At 46.7% G+C, this 17015-nt stretch overlaps 1 protein-coding gene across 2 annotated transcripts in view; it reads right to left on the bottom strand.

Annotated features, from left to right (window-relative positions):
• Window positions 1-17015, bottom strand: part of POLDIP3 (DNA polymerase delta interacting protein 3) — a 44346-nt gene that overhangs the window by 18832 nt on the left and 8499 nt on the right. The window contains exons 4-6 of one of the 2 annotated variants that reach the window (XM_088468016.1): window positions 3453-3563; window positions 1499-1696; window positions 446-523 (exon numbers count right to left, since the gene is read on the bottom strand). In XM_088468016.1, coding sequence (XP_088324142.1) covers window positions 446-523; window positions 1499-1696; window positions 3453-3563 — 387 coding nt within the window. The remainder of the gene's footprint in view (window positions 1-445; window positions 524-1498; window positions 1697-3452; window positions 3564-17015) is intronic. The other variant, XM_088468017.1, reaches the window with a different exon arrangement.

Raw genomic sequence — 17015 nt, 5'->3', positions numbered from 1 at the left:
GAGGTTTCTTGCTGATGCCGGTATCTGGTCCAGAGTGCGTGCGTATGTATAACTGTATCTTGGGTCTGTATAATTCTTTGCTCTAAATTGTACTTAGATCAGCGTGTAACTGATTGTACTTTACTTGAATAATACTTTGTGCTTTGGAAACACATGTTCAAGGTCTAAAGTCTTTATTTTACTGTATGACTGCGTACGCAAATAGCGTAAATTTTAGAGGTTTATAGGCAGGTTTTTAGAAGGTATAGGTAGGAGCGTATAGAGGTTCAAATTCAATATCCTTAAGTATTACAATATTTAGGAAACTAATATAGCCTGCCCTAAGCAGTAAAAGAGGAGATGCAATTTGTTACTTTGGTAAACATTGCGTAAATTGTAGAATTTACACGAATCATTAAAAAAAAAGTAATATTATTGCATATAAGTGTAATGTAGTTCTACTTACCACAATATCTTCCTCTGTGACCCTTGGGTGCAAATTGTTCACTGTCATTTTAGTGCCTTCTAGGGGGCTGAAAGCAGACTTTAAAATAAAATGGATGATAAAAAGGAATCATTCAAAAACGGTTGAGTAAATTCTGCACAGCCCAGCATGCAATTAATAACTCAAAAACAATTAAAACATTATTCAAAAGGAGTACAAATGGATTATTATTAGATTATATTGTGTATGCATGCAAGGCTATCCAGTTTGTTGGTGCAAAATGTTGTTGTATTTTAGCTGGAACATATCACAAAAACCGAACTGCTGTAAGCTGGTAGAAAGTGTTTCGTTTTAGAAGATCTATGTATATCACAGAAAAAAAAAAAAAAAAAAAGACACCAAACACGTTTGGCACAAAACATACCGAATCTAATATATTGAAGCATATAAAACAACGGCAACATCAGAACCTCATTTGCTGGTCTGCAATTTAGAATGTTATTAGTGCCTAAATGTGTAAGTATGAGTGTATTTGTGACACACACCTAGGAAGTATGATCACTCACGGGGGAGATTTGGATTGGAAAATTCATAGCAAAGAATATGGCACATTCTGCATAAAGGTCTATTAGTTATTGGGGGTTGATTTCCACATCTGCCCCTGAAACATTAGTAATCTAATGAGAACACGTACATTCACAACAGCTGGTCTGCATGCTTTACCAGCTGATCAGTGGGAGGGTATGCTGGCACTTGTAGTTGCACAACAGCTAGAGAGCTGTGTTGGCCATGCCTGCTATAGAATAAATAGAGGGAATATGATGTATGGCCTAGGTTATAGTAATAGAACAATAGTCATGAACCATTGATTTGGTGAGGATTGTGCTAGCTGTATAAGTGTATACATAGAACCATTGGTTGTGGCCTCAGACTGCAGCAACTTTGCATTATGAACAACAATTCGGGCACATTTCAAATAACAGGTTATTTCTTGAATATAAATTTAGGAAACATATTTGTGCCCTATATATGTTAGGAACACTGATTACGGACAGAAATGCAGGTCAGTCTCACCTCTGTTGGTGCTGGTACAGCTGGTAGTGCCTCCTTTGTAACAAGAGTCCGTGACATATTGGTCAACGCTTTAGTCCGTAGTAATGGTACTGTTGGAGCGGGCTGTGTAGCACTGGGAGCTGTGTAAGTATCATTCTGTACCACTTTAGTGAGCGGTAATGTTTGACCAAGTGAAAATGAGCTTCCCAAAGCTCCTGGCTATAGGAAATATATAGGAAAGAAAACCCAGTTTTCAGAAGTTACATTAAATACAAATAAATGTAAAAAAAGCGAATCACTACTTAATATTTGTCAACTGGACTGGGTACCTATACCGAATCCCACCAACTCAAATGAGTCAATTTATACGGCACCGAAACCCGGGCAGGAATGTCAAATACCTGAAGGACATTGGTAACCTGTACACACAATTTCACATACAAGAAATGCTGGCATTTGAAGCCAAGTTATTGGGACTGGACTTCTCATACACTCACGACCACTGACATACAAAGCAAAATGAAGTTGACAATCTTGTAACAACGGCACATGACAAGGTCAGGGATATATTATACCCCTTTCAAATCGCTAATGGCGGGTAGCACCCGGAATTTGTGCACGCGTCGATCCCGGGTGCGACCCGCCTGAGAACACTTTCAGACTGGCGGCCGTGTCAATGACATCACCGCCATCGCTGATGAGCCGGTGCTTGGAGAGGAGATCATCTCCAAGCACCGGCTCTCCCTATGCAGTGAACGGGACTCGGGTTATTTCAACTGGCCCCTTTCACACTGCACAGCAACCCGGGTTGCTGCGCGCTCATGTGCAGTAACCCAAGTTATTTGATGGCAGTGTGAAAGGGGTATTAGATGGCAAGTCTGGCATTAGGCAATGAGAGACCCTCTTGTGAAATTACAGACTACAAGGAGTTTATAAGTAGTATCTTAAGATCGGCCCACCAGTGCAAAGAGTAAATAGCACCTATCCTAGGGAGATTTGGAAGTCCAGACATTCAATACTTTCAGAGTGGCTCACTCAAAGTAGTAGATGAACACCCTGCCTTTGGGTTTCTAAAAATGTGGGTAAATTTGTATGTGTGCTTATTATGATGACAATTATGATAAATTAACTATTGAGTAAATAAATCCCTAGCAAACTGTAGTGCCCTTCTATTGAAAACCTGTATTTTTTTCTTAAACGTTGGTCACAATGTACTCTAAGTCACATCACTAGATGTCCTGTGTGGGATGAAGCTGTAGCTGCCCCTGCTCAGTAAGGGGCCTATGTATTAATAATTGCGGCACTGCCATGATTATTAACAGTCAGTATCGCAACGGATAATTTGCGTTTGAATGAAAATATCCTTGTTATGTACAAAGTATAACAAGGACAGCAGTATCGATAAACACTGCCCCTGCGAATTACATTCCTGGAATATATAAAACATTTTTAAAGTCTCCCCCGGGGAAACGGACACTGTGCATGCGCACTGTGAGATGGTCAGGGGCTGCGGGACTACTCCAAATATGCCTCCATAAAAATAAAGCGGTTTAAACCAACAGGGTGACACTTTTGGAGTTTGGTACACAGGGGTCAGATCGTAGTCCCCAATGATAATTATAGGGACTTCAATCTGCTCCGATAGCTTTTTGCAGGAAAATTCTGTGAAATCTCCTGCATAAGGCTATTAGTACATCACAGTGACACGTAACGATATTTTGAACTATTTGTCATTAACGACGTCGTTATCGTTAGAACGATGAACGAAAATCGATCAAGCGCCCTCCAGTTTGTAGTTCATTTCAGACTGTCCAACAGAACGATTTTCATTAAGGGAAGGAACATTTTTTTTTTTTTTTGTAAAAATCGTTCATTACACTTCAAAAAAATCGTTCACTTTTCAAGGGAAAATCTGACAGATAATCGTTGGTTACAAATAGTTACGTGTGTACGCACCTTTATACTTGCAACTTACCCTTTTCTGCAAAGTGTTTGTAGCTGTGATTTTCATCTGTTTGGTAGGAATGGGAGCAATTTCCATCTCATCATCATCGTCGTCATCAACATCATCCTGAGAGGAGGCCTGCTAACAGACATATAAAGCTCTCGAGTAAATGCACAGACCAAGTATAGACAAATGTACATTACAAACCAATAATTTTACAAAATCTACGCAGAGAAAAAAAAAAAAAAAGACATTATGGTTGTGGTGACATGATGTCACACATACATATAATACATTTTTCTCCCTCAGGCATTAGATTGTCAGAGCACCAATGCCCACAAGCACTGCCATTTGTAAAACACCACAACCCACGTATCTCGGTTCAATATATAGAATGTGGTCAATTTACTGTGGGCAGGATGTAATATCAATTATATATTTGAATATCAATTTGTACACCCGCCTCTACCATACTATCACTTACACCAGTGTGGACTATATGGTATTCACTATACACAAAGCTGAGACAGGTTATAACTGGTGCCTGATGATTCCACAGCATTGTGACAACTACTTTAATAAAAGTTTAAGAAAATATTTTAAAGGCTAAATCTCAGAACCCACTATATAGCTAACGGTATAGCTAACGGTATAGCTAACGGTATAGCTAACGGTATAACTAACGGTATAGCTAACGGTATAGCCAACGGTATAGCCAACGGTATAGCCAACGGTATAGCTAACGGTATAGCTAACGGTATAGCTAACGGTATAGCTAACGGTATAGCTAACGGTATAGCTAACGGTATAACTAACGGTATAACTAACGGTAGGCTGTTTTAGCGGGGCACATCACCGTGCCCTGCCCGATTCTAAAGGAACAAAATGTGCCCTGCCCTCTTAGCGGTGCCCCGCTAAAACAGCCTGCGCTCTGCCATTCCCACCTGCGGACTGCAGTGTTCAGCGGATCACCGCCGGCTGAACAGATGCCGTTCGCATGGCCAGTGGGGGTCATTCAGACCCGTTCGCGAGCAAAGGACGCTCGCAAACGGGTCGATGTTGCCCCACTGCGCATGCGCATTACGGAGGGAGCTCCGTCGTTCGCATGCGCGATACCCGGACTGCGACAGCCAAGCTGTCGCTCCGGGTCTCGCACCAAAGGGGGCGTGCTGATAGAGCCAAAATCACTCCAGAGCTTGCGGCAGCGAGACCCTACCGCAGGGTCTCTGTCGCAAGCCCGATGGTCGCGATGGTCTTGACCATCATCATGGACGCTCGCATAAGCTGTGGGTGGTAACCCACAGCTATGCGAGCGTCCATGAGGACGCTCCTAAAACAGGTAGGAGGGCCCTGATTCAGAGCGAGCGCTCTGGTCAGAGCGTTCAGCTCTGAATCAGGCCCAGTGTTCGCAAATACGCGTTATAGCACATAATTTACCCGGGAGTTGAAGGTGGGAGCTCAAAGAAAAATACGCTGTGACCACTCAGCAGCGCTGTCCTGTGCTGTCAATCAGTTTCATGCTCCAATGGTAGAGGAAAGGGAGGAATGAGAGTGTGATTTCCCACCCTCTGCTCTGCAGTCTGCACAGGATTTAGATCGGCATCATGCAGCCTGCTGTGTGTGGCCGGGGGCTAAAAGTGCTAAACTGTGCCCTGCCTCCTTGGACGCGTCCTGGCACCCTGCTCAGCCCGCTGTCCTCGATGGACCAGCGGCGTCCTACCTCCCGGTCAACTGGCTCCCTTCCCGCTGTCAGCTCAATCCGTCTGCCACACACTGATTGGACAGCACGCAATGTGAGTCACTCGCAGCTTGCTTTGAAAGGGTTTAGGTGTTTAGTCTGGAGCGCTCAACGGGCACAAGGTTGTTGGTCCGGAGGTCACTCCAGGCACAGTGTGGCGGCTCTGGGCTGGGCCATGGCGGGAGCTAGCAGGAGGAGAGAGGCGGCAGTGATTAGAAGATGCTGCGCAGCAGCCGGGGCTTGCTGTTCGGTGCCAGAATCCCTGCTGTGCTGCTGTTGTATGGTGTAATGGGGCATACACACGGTCAGATTTTTCTTCAGATCTGAACGATAACGATTTAAGAAATCGTTCAATCGTTCCTATCTGATGGAATATCTGACATATCTGTCAGATGAACGATTTGAACGACGCGCGTTCCCGATGGTCAGATAACGATATCTGACATCTGAGGTGTTTGCAGTCAAACTTGGACGATTCCATTCATTTTAATGCAGTCAAAAATCGTTCATCTGACAAATCTGACCGTGTGTATACTCCATAACTCTCCCTGCAGCAACTGCTCACACCAGATGCAAGCAGCTCCAACTTCAATGAAACCAGCGCCAAGTATGTGTGCTACATCTTCAGCACGGCACCCTGCCCGAAATAGATCCTAGAGTTAACACTAGGGAATTATGCCCGCGGAAGATGCCAGTGGTAGGTGGCGGGACCGGACGTGGCTGGGGGTGGAATAGGATGAGGCTGCAGCCTGCCATGAGCAGGAGTATATACAGAGATGAGTGTATATAGTGCCACTAGGGGTAATGCAGGTCAGTGGGAAGAAACAGAGGGGTAGAGCTGGGGAACTATATATATTGTGTTAAAGAGGTTAATACATGCCTTTGCAGATTACACGGGGAGGGCTGGGACATTATGGCCCCCATTTACTAACGAGTTCTATCACCAAAACGAGTGATAAATGTCACTGTGTATGATAAATGGTGCTCCAGCCAATTAGCTCCCAACTGTCACCTGTTAGAAAATTGACAGTTGGGAGCTGATTGGCTGGAGCACCATTATCATACACAGTGACATGTATCACTCGTTTTGGTGATAAAACTCGTTAGTAAATGAGGCCCTATAAGTGCAATGTCAGTGTGGGTAATACAGGCCACTGGGTAGTAGCAGGAGTAGAGCTGGGGATGTTTATATACATGTGTAATGTCAATGGGGGTAGAAGAAGAAAGTATATGTCAGAGGAAGTAGAGCCAGGGTGGTGTGTGTTTAGAATATAAAGTCTGAGAGCATGTTGTGGATATGATGGCCATATTAACAATATGGGATGGTGTGATGGCATGTGTCAGTGATCTGATGGGCATTAAATAACAATATTGGGACACAGAAAAGATTAAGTAGGACCCCAAAATTTTAAATGATGGGTTCCGGGGACCTGCATAATTTCCGTCTCAGCACGATCACTGATGGCATCTATTCAACATGAGGGGAAAGCTTGGCATGCTCCGTAAGTGCTTGGCATGCCCCAAGTGTGACATTTTGGGGAGTGTCACAAGGACAAGTCCTTCCCCGCTCAGTCACACCCCCTTTCTGGAACACTCACGTCTTCAGTGCGCACAGATAATCAGTCCCCAGACCCTCAGCGTCCTGCCCACAAGCTAGCAGGGACACTATAATGGGATAATATATATATATATATATTATCCAGCTGTCAGCTACAAGTGTGGTAAAAAGCAGAGTGTTAGTCACCTGGGGTGGAAGAATTCCCCGATTCGGTATCAAAGCTCAATGGTGAAGCATTATTTTGCACTAAAGTTACTTCCACAGGCATGTTTCAAACAGGAACAAGTGTTCTGGTTGTCCCTTCCCAGCCAGCTTGCCATAGTAGGGGACAACACTGCTGTCGCTAGCAATATAAAGCAGAGCAGCAATGGAGTATAGGGAGAACTGTACACTTCAGGTAAGTAAATCTCTGTACTAAATTAAGTTTTGGGTGTTATAGTCTCTATAAAAGAAATTGTTGTAATCATAGTGGAGATTTCCATTCTGAATCGATGAGGTTAGGTCAATACCCGATTCCTATGCAGTACTCAGATGCAAACCGTAAACGAAAGTTACCAGTATACAATGGAAATAATAATGCTGAAAATAGTCGTCTTGGGATCCACAGTGCCTCCCAAAGTACAGAGGTGTCCTCATACATTGAGTGTCTTTATGCCATGCGGTGGAAGATGCCCAGTGCGACTGGGGTGCTAAAAACAAGTAGCATATCGTATTTTTCTTTAAAATTTGCATGTTTGTCTCATTGCAGATGCAGCAAAAATAAGATTTTGGTACTTACCGATAAATCTCTTCTATTCCATGGGGGATCCTGGAGTCACACTGGGTATAGATGTGCGATGTGTGGAGCCTAGGACTTTAATTATTTTAAGAATTTGGGTTGGCTCTTCCCCCTCTATACCCCAGTGTCCTCAGTTAAGATTATCCAAGCCCGAGTAGAGACAGAAGGGACCATACCAACTGGGTCCAGAATGAACCCAACCAAAGTTCGCAACAACCACATGTTGCAGAAAAGAAACCTTAAACAAAAACAGGTATGCAGCAGCAAGCTAACACACATCAGCAGTGAACACAACAGTGCCAGGAGGGCGTCCAGTGTCCCACACGGAACCAGAGAATGGAATTTAGCGGTAAGTAACAAAATACTATTTTCTCCTTCATCCGCTGGGGACGTCTCAAAGCTGTCCTCTGGGATGGGAAAATTACCAGCACCCTGCAGCCAAACCTAGCTTACGTGAACGCTTCAGTATTAAACCTATAAAACTTGACGAAAGTGTGGACCGAGGAAGAAGTGGCTGCTTGAAAGAGCTTAACAGCAGAACGCCGCACAGCCCACGAGGCCTCAACCAACAGAGTATAGTGTGGGAAAATAAACCCAGGCCATTAGCGACATAGGCCCCATGGGTGACCATACGGATCCACATGGAAATGGTCTGCTTGGAAGCAAGCCAATACAGATTATAAGCATCATGGATGACGAAAAGATTGCCCGTTTTACATAAGGAAGCGTGCGAGCAATATACACCCTAAGGGCTCGAACCACAGCCAAAGAGTGGGAAGAGGCATCAGCAAACGAAAGGACCGGAACCACAATAGGCTGATGTATGTGGAAACCTGAGACGACCTTAGGTAAAAAGGAAGGCTTCATACAGTGCTCGGCCCGGTCATCATGAAAAAAAAGACAGGGAGAACAGCACGACAGACACTCTCCCCGAGCTGATGCAAGGGTCAAGAGTAATATGGTGTTCCATGACAGATATTTCAGATTCACCTCTTTGAGGGGCTCAAAGACCTCAGACTGTAAAAAAGTAATACTAAGGTAAGGTCCTATGGAGCCGTAGGAGGAACAAAAAGCTGAACATGAAGGACCCCCTGCAGAAATGTTTGAAGCTCCAGAATAAAAGCCAACTGACGCTGAAAAAAGATGAACAATGGCGAAAACTTGCCATTGAAGATCGGGATCCACGCCAGCCTGAAGTAACAGGAGGAGACGGGAAAGAGGTCGTCGGAAACAGTGCTCACACCAAGAGACGTAGAATCGCCAGATACAATGATAACGTACTGCTGATATAGGCTTCCTGGTCCTAAGCATAGTTAGAATCACGACATCTGGAATACCCTTATGCCTTAGAATTGATGCTTCAATAGCCACACTCTTAAATGCAGACAATGTAAGGTGGGGTAAACGAAGGGACCCTGTTGAAGCCGATACGGCTGAAGCGACAACGGCCAAGGATTGTCGACTAGCAGCTGAATACCCGAAAACCAAGCTCAAAAGGGGCCAATCCAGAACCACCAGTATCACACGTGCTCTCGCGCTTGATACGCTTCAAGACCCGAGGAAGAGGAGGAAACGGAAGAAACAGATACACGAGATGGAAGCGCCATGGAATGGACAGTGCATCTGCCGCCACTACCCCCAATCCCGCGATCTGGAACAATAGCGTAGAAATTTGTGATTGTGCCGGGACATCATGAGGTCTATGGGTCAGATTCAGCAGATTCCCAATGGTCGGGAATCTGCATAGGCGACTGACCCGCATGTGCAGAAAGGGTCCTGAATGTTCTTACGCAGACTGCCAGTGATTGACAGTCTGCTGCAGTTTGTAGGCGGGGCAGGAAGAGACCAGGATCTCCGTCGGCTAACTGAGATTTCCTAGCCTCTCTCTCTTATCTGCGGCGGCCGGCTTGCGTGACCCCATGGGTCACTTAGCCAGCCGAGATTCTCAGATTATACGATCCTGCGTTGTACAATGCAGCTAGGATAAATAATGCATGCAGGAGGCGTGATGCCTCTTGCTGCATTACCATAATTGCAAGGATAGAATTGCAAACCTGCTTGCTCGTGCAGCTTTGCAATTCCGTCCTAAGCTGAGTCAGGCCCAAAGTCCAAACTATCCCAACGCCGGACCAGCTGCTGAAACACATCTGAATGAAGGGCCCATTCCCAGGGGTGTAGATCCTGGCGACTGAGATCCACCTCCCAGTTGTCGACCCCGGGAATGAACATTGCAGATATGGCCAGAACGTGCTTTTCTGCCCACTGTAGAATGCGTGAGGACTCTCGTGTGACCAGATGGCTCAGAGTTCCCCCCCTGGTAATTTATATATGCCACAGCCGCTGCAGTGTCCAACTGTAATCATATCAGACAACCTTTGAGAAAATGACATGCTGCTTTTAAAGTAGGTCGCTCTGAGCTCAAGAACATTTATTAGCAGAAGTGCCTACTGGTGAGACCACCGACCCTGAATCGGAGCATGTAGAAACACAGCCCCCCAGCTGGGGTTCGTGGTTACAAGAATCCAATCCTAGACAACAAAAAGATGACCCACCCAGAGGTGATAGGCATTCAACCACCACAGAAGGGAAAGACGAGTCTGAGTGGACAGCCGAACAAACCGGTGTAACTTAAGGTGGGACACTATCCACTGGGAAAGTAAGTCCAGTTGAAATGTTCAAGAATGAAGTCTGCCGAAATGGATTGCCTCAAAAGGAAGCTACCATTTTTCCCAGCAAGCGGATGCAGAAGTGAACGGATACCAAACACTTTCTGAGCACCACCCGGACCAGGGATTGGATTGTTTGTAACTTGTCTGGAGGAAGAAAAACCCTCCGTAAGGGTGTGTCGAAAATCATGCTCAAGAACATAAGCCGCTGGGACTTCGTTAAATTGACAATCTACCCATGGGCAGTTCGAACGCAATGTGTCAGTCAACTGATCCCTCAGAATATACACAGACTGTCTTGAGAAGAAGGTTGTCAAGGTAGGATACCATGGGTTACCCCCAAGGAACGAAGGTGAGCCACTGTCACCGCCATCACCTTTGTTAACATCCAGAATGCCAATGAAAGTCCGAAAAGGAGGGCCTGAAGTTGGAAATGGGAGTCCAGAATTGCGAATCGCAGGAATCCTAGATCTAGATAAGGTACCCAAATCGAAATGTGCAGGTAAGAATCATGAATGTCCAAGGATACCAGAAACTCCCCTGGTTCCATGCCTGCGATCACAGATTAAGATTACATCTTGAACCTTTGAAACAATATTTAAGGATTTGAGATTCAGAAAAGGCTGGATGAACCATTTGGCTTTGGAACCACAAAAATCTTGGAATAAAACTAGAGTTTGCTGATAAACTGGGACTAGGACCACCAGGAAGCAAGGAGTTTGTCCACCGCCTGTTGTAAAGTCTTCTGCTTTTGTGAAAAGGTTGGGAAGCAGGCAATGATAAAATTAGCTATGGGGCAAGGTTAGAACATAACTTGTAACCTTCCTGAAGATTTCAAATCCAAACATCGGAACAAGTTTAAAAACAAACGTCTTTGAAACTAAATAGGCAAGCGCCGACCATAGGAGCCCCCAAGGTGGGACGGAAGAATTTATCCTGGCTTATCCGCAGGCTTGGGATCTGGACGAAAGGATGGACCAGACAGATGACCCCGTAACTTCCCTCCTCTAGCAGCTAACGAAGCTCCTCTTGTCTTGGAGCGAAAGCACAATAAGAGCGAAAAGACAGACCAGGATAGACCAGTTGGGTAGCTGCGCATGAGGGCAAAACGTTACTCTTATCCCCGGCAGCAAGGGCAATAATCTTGTCCAGCTCCCCATGAAATGGAAGTGCCTCCAGAGCGCGTTTGGACTCGGCATCCACCTGCCAAGCTTTGAGCCACAAGGCACTACGACCAGCCACTCCTGAAGCAGAGATCCCTGAACATACCTGTCCCGCATCAAGAGCCACGTCCCCAAGATACATTGCAGATTCTTTGATATGTTCAGCTAAAGGGATCAGCTCAGTCTGGAATACATTAGAACGAAGACTGTAGACTTACTGTTCTGCCCACTTTTTCTACCACTTTGTTAACCCAAGCAGACATCAGGACTGGCCGAGAGCGATCCCAACAACATTGTAAATAGATTTAAGGGTAGATTACAGTTTCCTATCTGATCATCCCAACGGTAAGTGGCACCTTGGACAGGACTAGTCGTCATTTTTGATAGAAGAGAAACGTATGAATCCACCAAGGGCGGAGTTTCCCACTTGGATCAGACGGGAGAGGGTAGAGAACAAGTAATTGCCTGGACATCTGAAACTTTGTATCCAGATGGCAACTGTTCTTCTAAAGGGAAGAGGGAAAAGTCACCAATATCATCTTCCACTTTTTAAAAAGTTAAGTTCCCTAAGATTCCACATTTTTGGAATCGCAGAACTTAAGTACCTGGCGGACAGCCTTTAGCAAGGCTTCCACCCCTTGTGCATCACTAAATTCCACCTCAAGAAAAGAGGCAGCCTTGCAATCAAACGCATCAAGGAATTCGAATAAGAGTTCCTCCTGAATCTAGAACGGAAGGGAGCAGTCTCTTTTGGAATGGCCATCTGGCGGAATTGTTCAGAACCACTAGAGGAGGATTCCAACATCCGCTCCAGAGAGGAAGAACTTGGACTAAACCTTGTACGGAGCGTCCCCGGCGTGATAATTCAGACATCAATCCTGCCAATGTAGACACCCAATACGGCGCGTCCGCTGGCAGAGGAGCACGTGAGCAGAAGCGGACTAACCCCCTGACTCACAGGTGGCATAAACCGCCCCCAATTTGAATGTGCATGTGGGAATTTCATCCTACATTTAGAGCATACAAACACTTTTTGTCCCTTTGCCAGATTGGACAGACAGGTGCTGCAGGACCCTTCCCAGTCATGTTGTGAATAGGGAAGGGACAGTGGACACACATAGCAGGCTCTTCACACCAAATAAATAGCTGGAGACACAATATACAGAAGCTATAGAGAGAGAAGAAAAGGTCACCTTGGGCTATCCCAACTACATTAGAAGGAAAGGCTGAAGCCTAGAATACAAACTAAACAGTGGTCCATACATCCCCACAATCCCCCCAGTACACTCACAGACCCATCCTGCAAAAAGGATGAGCGCCATCAGCAGGTATCCTGACTGGAAAGCTGCCGCACTACTGCTACTGCAAAGTGTCAGGAGGCCATGCCCCTGGAGGAAGAGATGGGAGAGACTTGCTTCTTCCCGGGCTGACAGGCTGGCTGGGAACAATAGAAAATGCCCAGACAGAAGTGAAACCCCTAGGCACCTGAGTGAAGGAAGCCAGATTGGCAGGCAAAGCCACTTAGCCCCACCACCAGCCATAATCCATTGCGGCCAATTTTAAATTATGGCGGGGGACTAGCCTTCTATGCTAAAAGGGGGTCTCTCCACTACAGACAGCACTAAATCCCATCCATGCGCTGCATCCTATATGGATGTGGGCAACCGCGACTTCATTATACTTACCGCTGCCTCTGACTGTCTGTGCGCAGACACCACACAGAGTCCGGTGAGGCTAGGGACCTGGACACACACCGCAGGTGGCTGTGGAGAGTCCCTCCAGTCCCTCCACAATGCAGGCAGACTGCAGGAAAAGGAAAAGGTTGAAACACAGCCCAAACTAACGCCTAGCTCCATCAAGCACAAACTTAGGCCAGCGGGATATAGAGGGGGAGGAGCCAGCTCTAATTCTTAAAAGAATTAGAGTGCCAGGCACCATTCATCACCAATCTATATCCAGTGTCTCTCGGTGGATGAAGGAGAAAAGCTGCTTACAGTGTACTAGAGATGCTTGACTGCAACTTTAATTGCACAGAAATTCGTATAACACGTACAAATTGCAGATGAAGCATGACAGAACGTGGCATAAGGAAAAGTTGGATTCTGGAAACGTGTTCCTGGGAGGAACAAATCACACATCACCATATGGCAGGTTGTCAGATGCCTAGGAAACCCTGTACAGATGTGTATTATTGTCACCTGTAAAGTTGGCAGAATGTAGAGAGAATGATATGAGATCAGTTTTGTTTTTTCAGAATACTTTATTTTGAGTGGTCAGTGAAAATGACAGAAATGAGAATGATAACACTGTGGTATAGAGAAATGAGGCACACATAAAACACAAGGAGAATGTCACTATGCGACGAGGTCTAGGTGGATAAGACCCCTGTGCAAGAGCTTCGGCTGTCCCCGAAAGGTAGGAAGCTGCCTCCCTAACGTGCCCCACCAGATACAAAAACTCTCCTCTGTGGTTACCCGAACTAAGCCTGTCCTCCAATGCATTAGCCCAGTGGCTAACAGCCTTAAACTGGCCATACACGGTGCAAAAGGCACCGTGCGACGCGACGGGGGATCCCACATATAGGACGGTCCTAACACACAATGTGATCGATTGGCCGACCGCCCGATATGCCGGCTCCCCTCTCCCCCACCAGCATAGCGCTGCATGGGATTGCACATCGCATCCCGATTGACTGATCCTGCAGTAAGATCAGGGGGTGCGATGTACGACCCCATGGGTGCACGCTCAGTCCGACATCAGGCCTATACACTGTGCGATATAGCAGCCAAATTGTACCAAACCGTTGGATAGGCTGCTTTATCGCACTGTGTATGGCCCGCTTTAGCCACCCAGGCAGACAATCTGGCAAGACGAGCAATAGCACCAGCATTAATATATATGGTCTTAAAGTTCTCCAGCTTCCTATCCATAGGATCCTTAAGGGAAGCAGTGTTCGAAATAGGGAGAAGAGATGACTTGATGAGACAGGCAATATGGGCATCATCTGGAATAGAAGACTCCCTGGCCTTATCCGCAGCTGGGAGAGGGTAAACGGTAGCAATGTGCTTAGAGACCTGAAAGCGCCTACTGAGGTGAGCCCATGCCTCCGCTAGGAGGTCCTACAGTTGCCCCAAATGAAGGAATTCAGCTACTACCTTCTTCTGACGTTTGAATACCAGGACCTTGGATTTAGTAGGCTGCTCCAAATCCTCAACCAGGAGTACAGATTTAACTTCCCTGATAAGAGCCTCTATATCTGTAAGAGACATAGGGCCTGATTCAGCAAGGAAAGCACGGATGCTGACGCACGCACCCGTCTGCTACGAGAATATGCAAATCAATGCATACGCGGATACCGCAGCACAAGATGCAGACGCCCAGCCCCATGCTATGCCGCCCATCTCCCTTTACTCACAGCCTGATCAGCACGCAAGATAGCGTAAACATCAGTAACATCGAGAACCATCAGACCCATTAACATAATAGTGGTTGACCTGACCTGCCGCAGGATTTTGTCAGCTTCCTGTGTACAGCTTACGGTATGGCTGCGTATGCCACCACACTGCCTTAATTATGCACGCCCCTATAACGCCTGTGTTCGCATGACCACCCCCCGTCACCACATGTCAATAAATATCGTAGGGGTCTGCGTACACACCATGTAGTCTGCGTACTGTAACCCGATTGCACTGGCTAGTTCGCGCACACGCAGTGCGATGCATGCACAGGAAAAACATCAGCCGACCGCGTGCGTTCTCTCCTGTGCGTTCCTTGCTGAATCAGTCCCATAGAATCCTCCGGGGCCGAGGAAGTTTTAACCTCAGAGGTGACAGACGCTAGCCTCATGGTCCATGGAAGAGTCAGAACCTCCCCCTGAGAGTGGTGTAGGGCTCTACCGTCTAGCAGTGCTATCCCTGTCCAGCATCTGTTGGAAAGATGCTGACACTTGTGCCAACCCCTGCACGGACTGAATAGAAGACTGCATTCATGGTAGTTCTACACTAGGTAGCTGTGGAGCTGGGAAAATGTTAGTCTACCTACAGATACGTTCCAGATTACCAACAAGGGGAGCTAGACAAGCAAGCCAGTTAACCAACTGAGACATTACTTGTGTCAACATAAAGCCCAAGCCGGTTCCTGACTGGGACTGAAGGAACTTCCCTGTTGTGGAGCCGTAAAGAAACGACACAAAGGCCATCGTGATCTGGGTCCTGGGGAGAAAGTGGGTTGAGTACGGGATGCTGGCGCTCATGATCCAGTTGGTCAGAATCCTGATGCAGGCATACCGACTGGGTTAGGTAACAGACACCTGTCGGTGAGCATCCTATCCCTACCCCTCCTCCCCCACAGCCTAACCATCCCTCCCTGCTGCAGCCTAACCCTCCCCCTAAGCCCAATACTTACTGTTGAGATGCTGGCATCGGGATTCCGGCGCCGGCATTCTGAGCACAGACATCCCGACAGCCAGGATATAAACTACATCTCGAGAGATAACGTTAACACATTTTTTTACAAGCACCCACCTCCTTAGGAGCTTTATTCTTGGAAGACATATATATATTATATATTATATATATATATATATATATATATATATATACACACATACACACACACTATGTGATGATCTTCTGTGTGCAGTAGGTGCAGCTGTCTTGATGACGGTCCCTGTGTGGACCGAAACGTCGACTATCATTATGGTGATATTTTAGTGAGTTTGTAATAAAGATGCGATTTCTCCTCTACAACTACCTGGTGAGTGCCCTTAGATAGATAGAGATAGATAGATAGGTAGATAGATATATCTCTCATCAACTTACCAGGGGTGTCCCCAAGGTGATCGGTATCAACAGCAGGGCATACAGAAGCAGAGGTAGAAAGTACAAAAAACACTCACACAAGCCACTCAATGCTCTGAACAAGTGGGCAAATAGTGTTCAACAAACCAGCTATAAAACCAGGAAGGAGCTATGGATATAACCTGGCTGCTAGAAGCGAGTTATATGAGAAGGCAGGAGCCCAAGCATCTCTCTCCCTGAGCTGTGGCAGGCAATATAGAAAATGGCCGCTCAGCGTCTCAGAGGAGGTGGAAAGAAAGGAGGCTTAAGCCTGGGACGTGTTGTCTGCAGAGAGGAAACGCACCCATGGTTGGGTGAGGGGTCAACAGGAGGAGCCTACCTCCCCCGCCTGGTGTGGACCCCTAGGGTAATGGCCATCACCGCTATTAAGCAGAGTCCTATTCATCAATATCCTGGTGGTCTAGTGAGAGGCGCAGAGACTACAGGTGCCTCACTACTAGCACCGGCGGTGGTCTCCTGCCGTGAACCGCCGTGAATGCTGCGAATGTGCAGCTCTCTGCCAGCAGGGAGCCCCACTTACCTGCATCCACCAGTATCCAACTGCAGCATGCGGCTCTGGGACCTGTGGAGACCACTGCCCACGTCACTGACCCAGTCGCCTGTGCTGCGGCCACCAGCGCTCGGGTTGATCGAGCAGCGGTGATGGCATTCTATAGGTCGTCGGCTCAGTTAAAATAAAAGGAAATAAAAGTCATAGGCGACCACTTAAAAATAGCCCAGCGTGCCCGCTCCTGCTGGCACCAAGCTCAAACTGGCTGCCAGTGGCTGGGGGCGGGGTATAGGGGAGAGGGAGCCTAGGCTGTTGGAAACTTAAGTTTAACTTCTCTCCGG

This window comes from Taudactylus pleione, unplaced genomic scaffold, assembly GCF_031769625.1.
Source record: "Taudactylus pleione unplaced genomic scaffold, aTauple2 ptg000080l, whole genome shotgun sequence".
Classification (NCBI taxonomy): Eukaryota; Metazoa; Chordata; class Amphibia; order Anura; family Myobatrachidae; genus Taudactylus; species Taudactylus pleione.
Note: the sequence above shows the minus strand (reverse complement) of the source record. Positions and strands in the feature narration are given on the sequence as shown.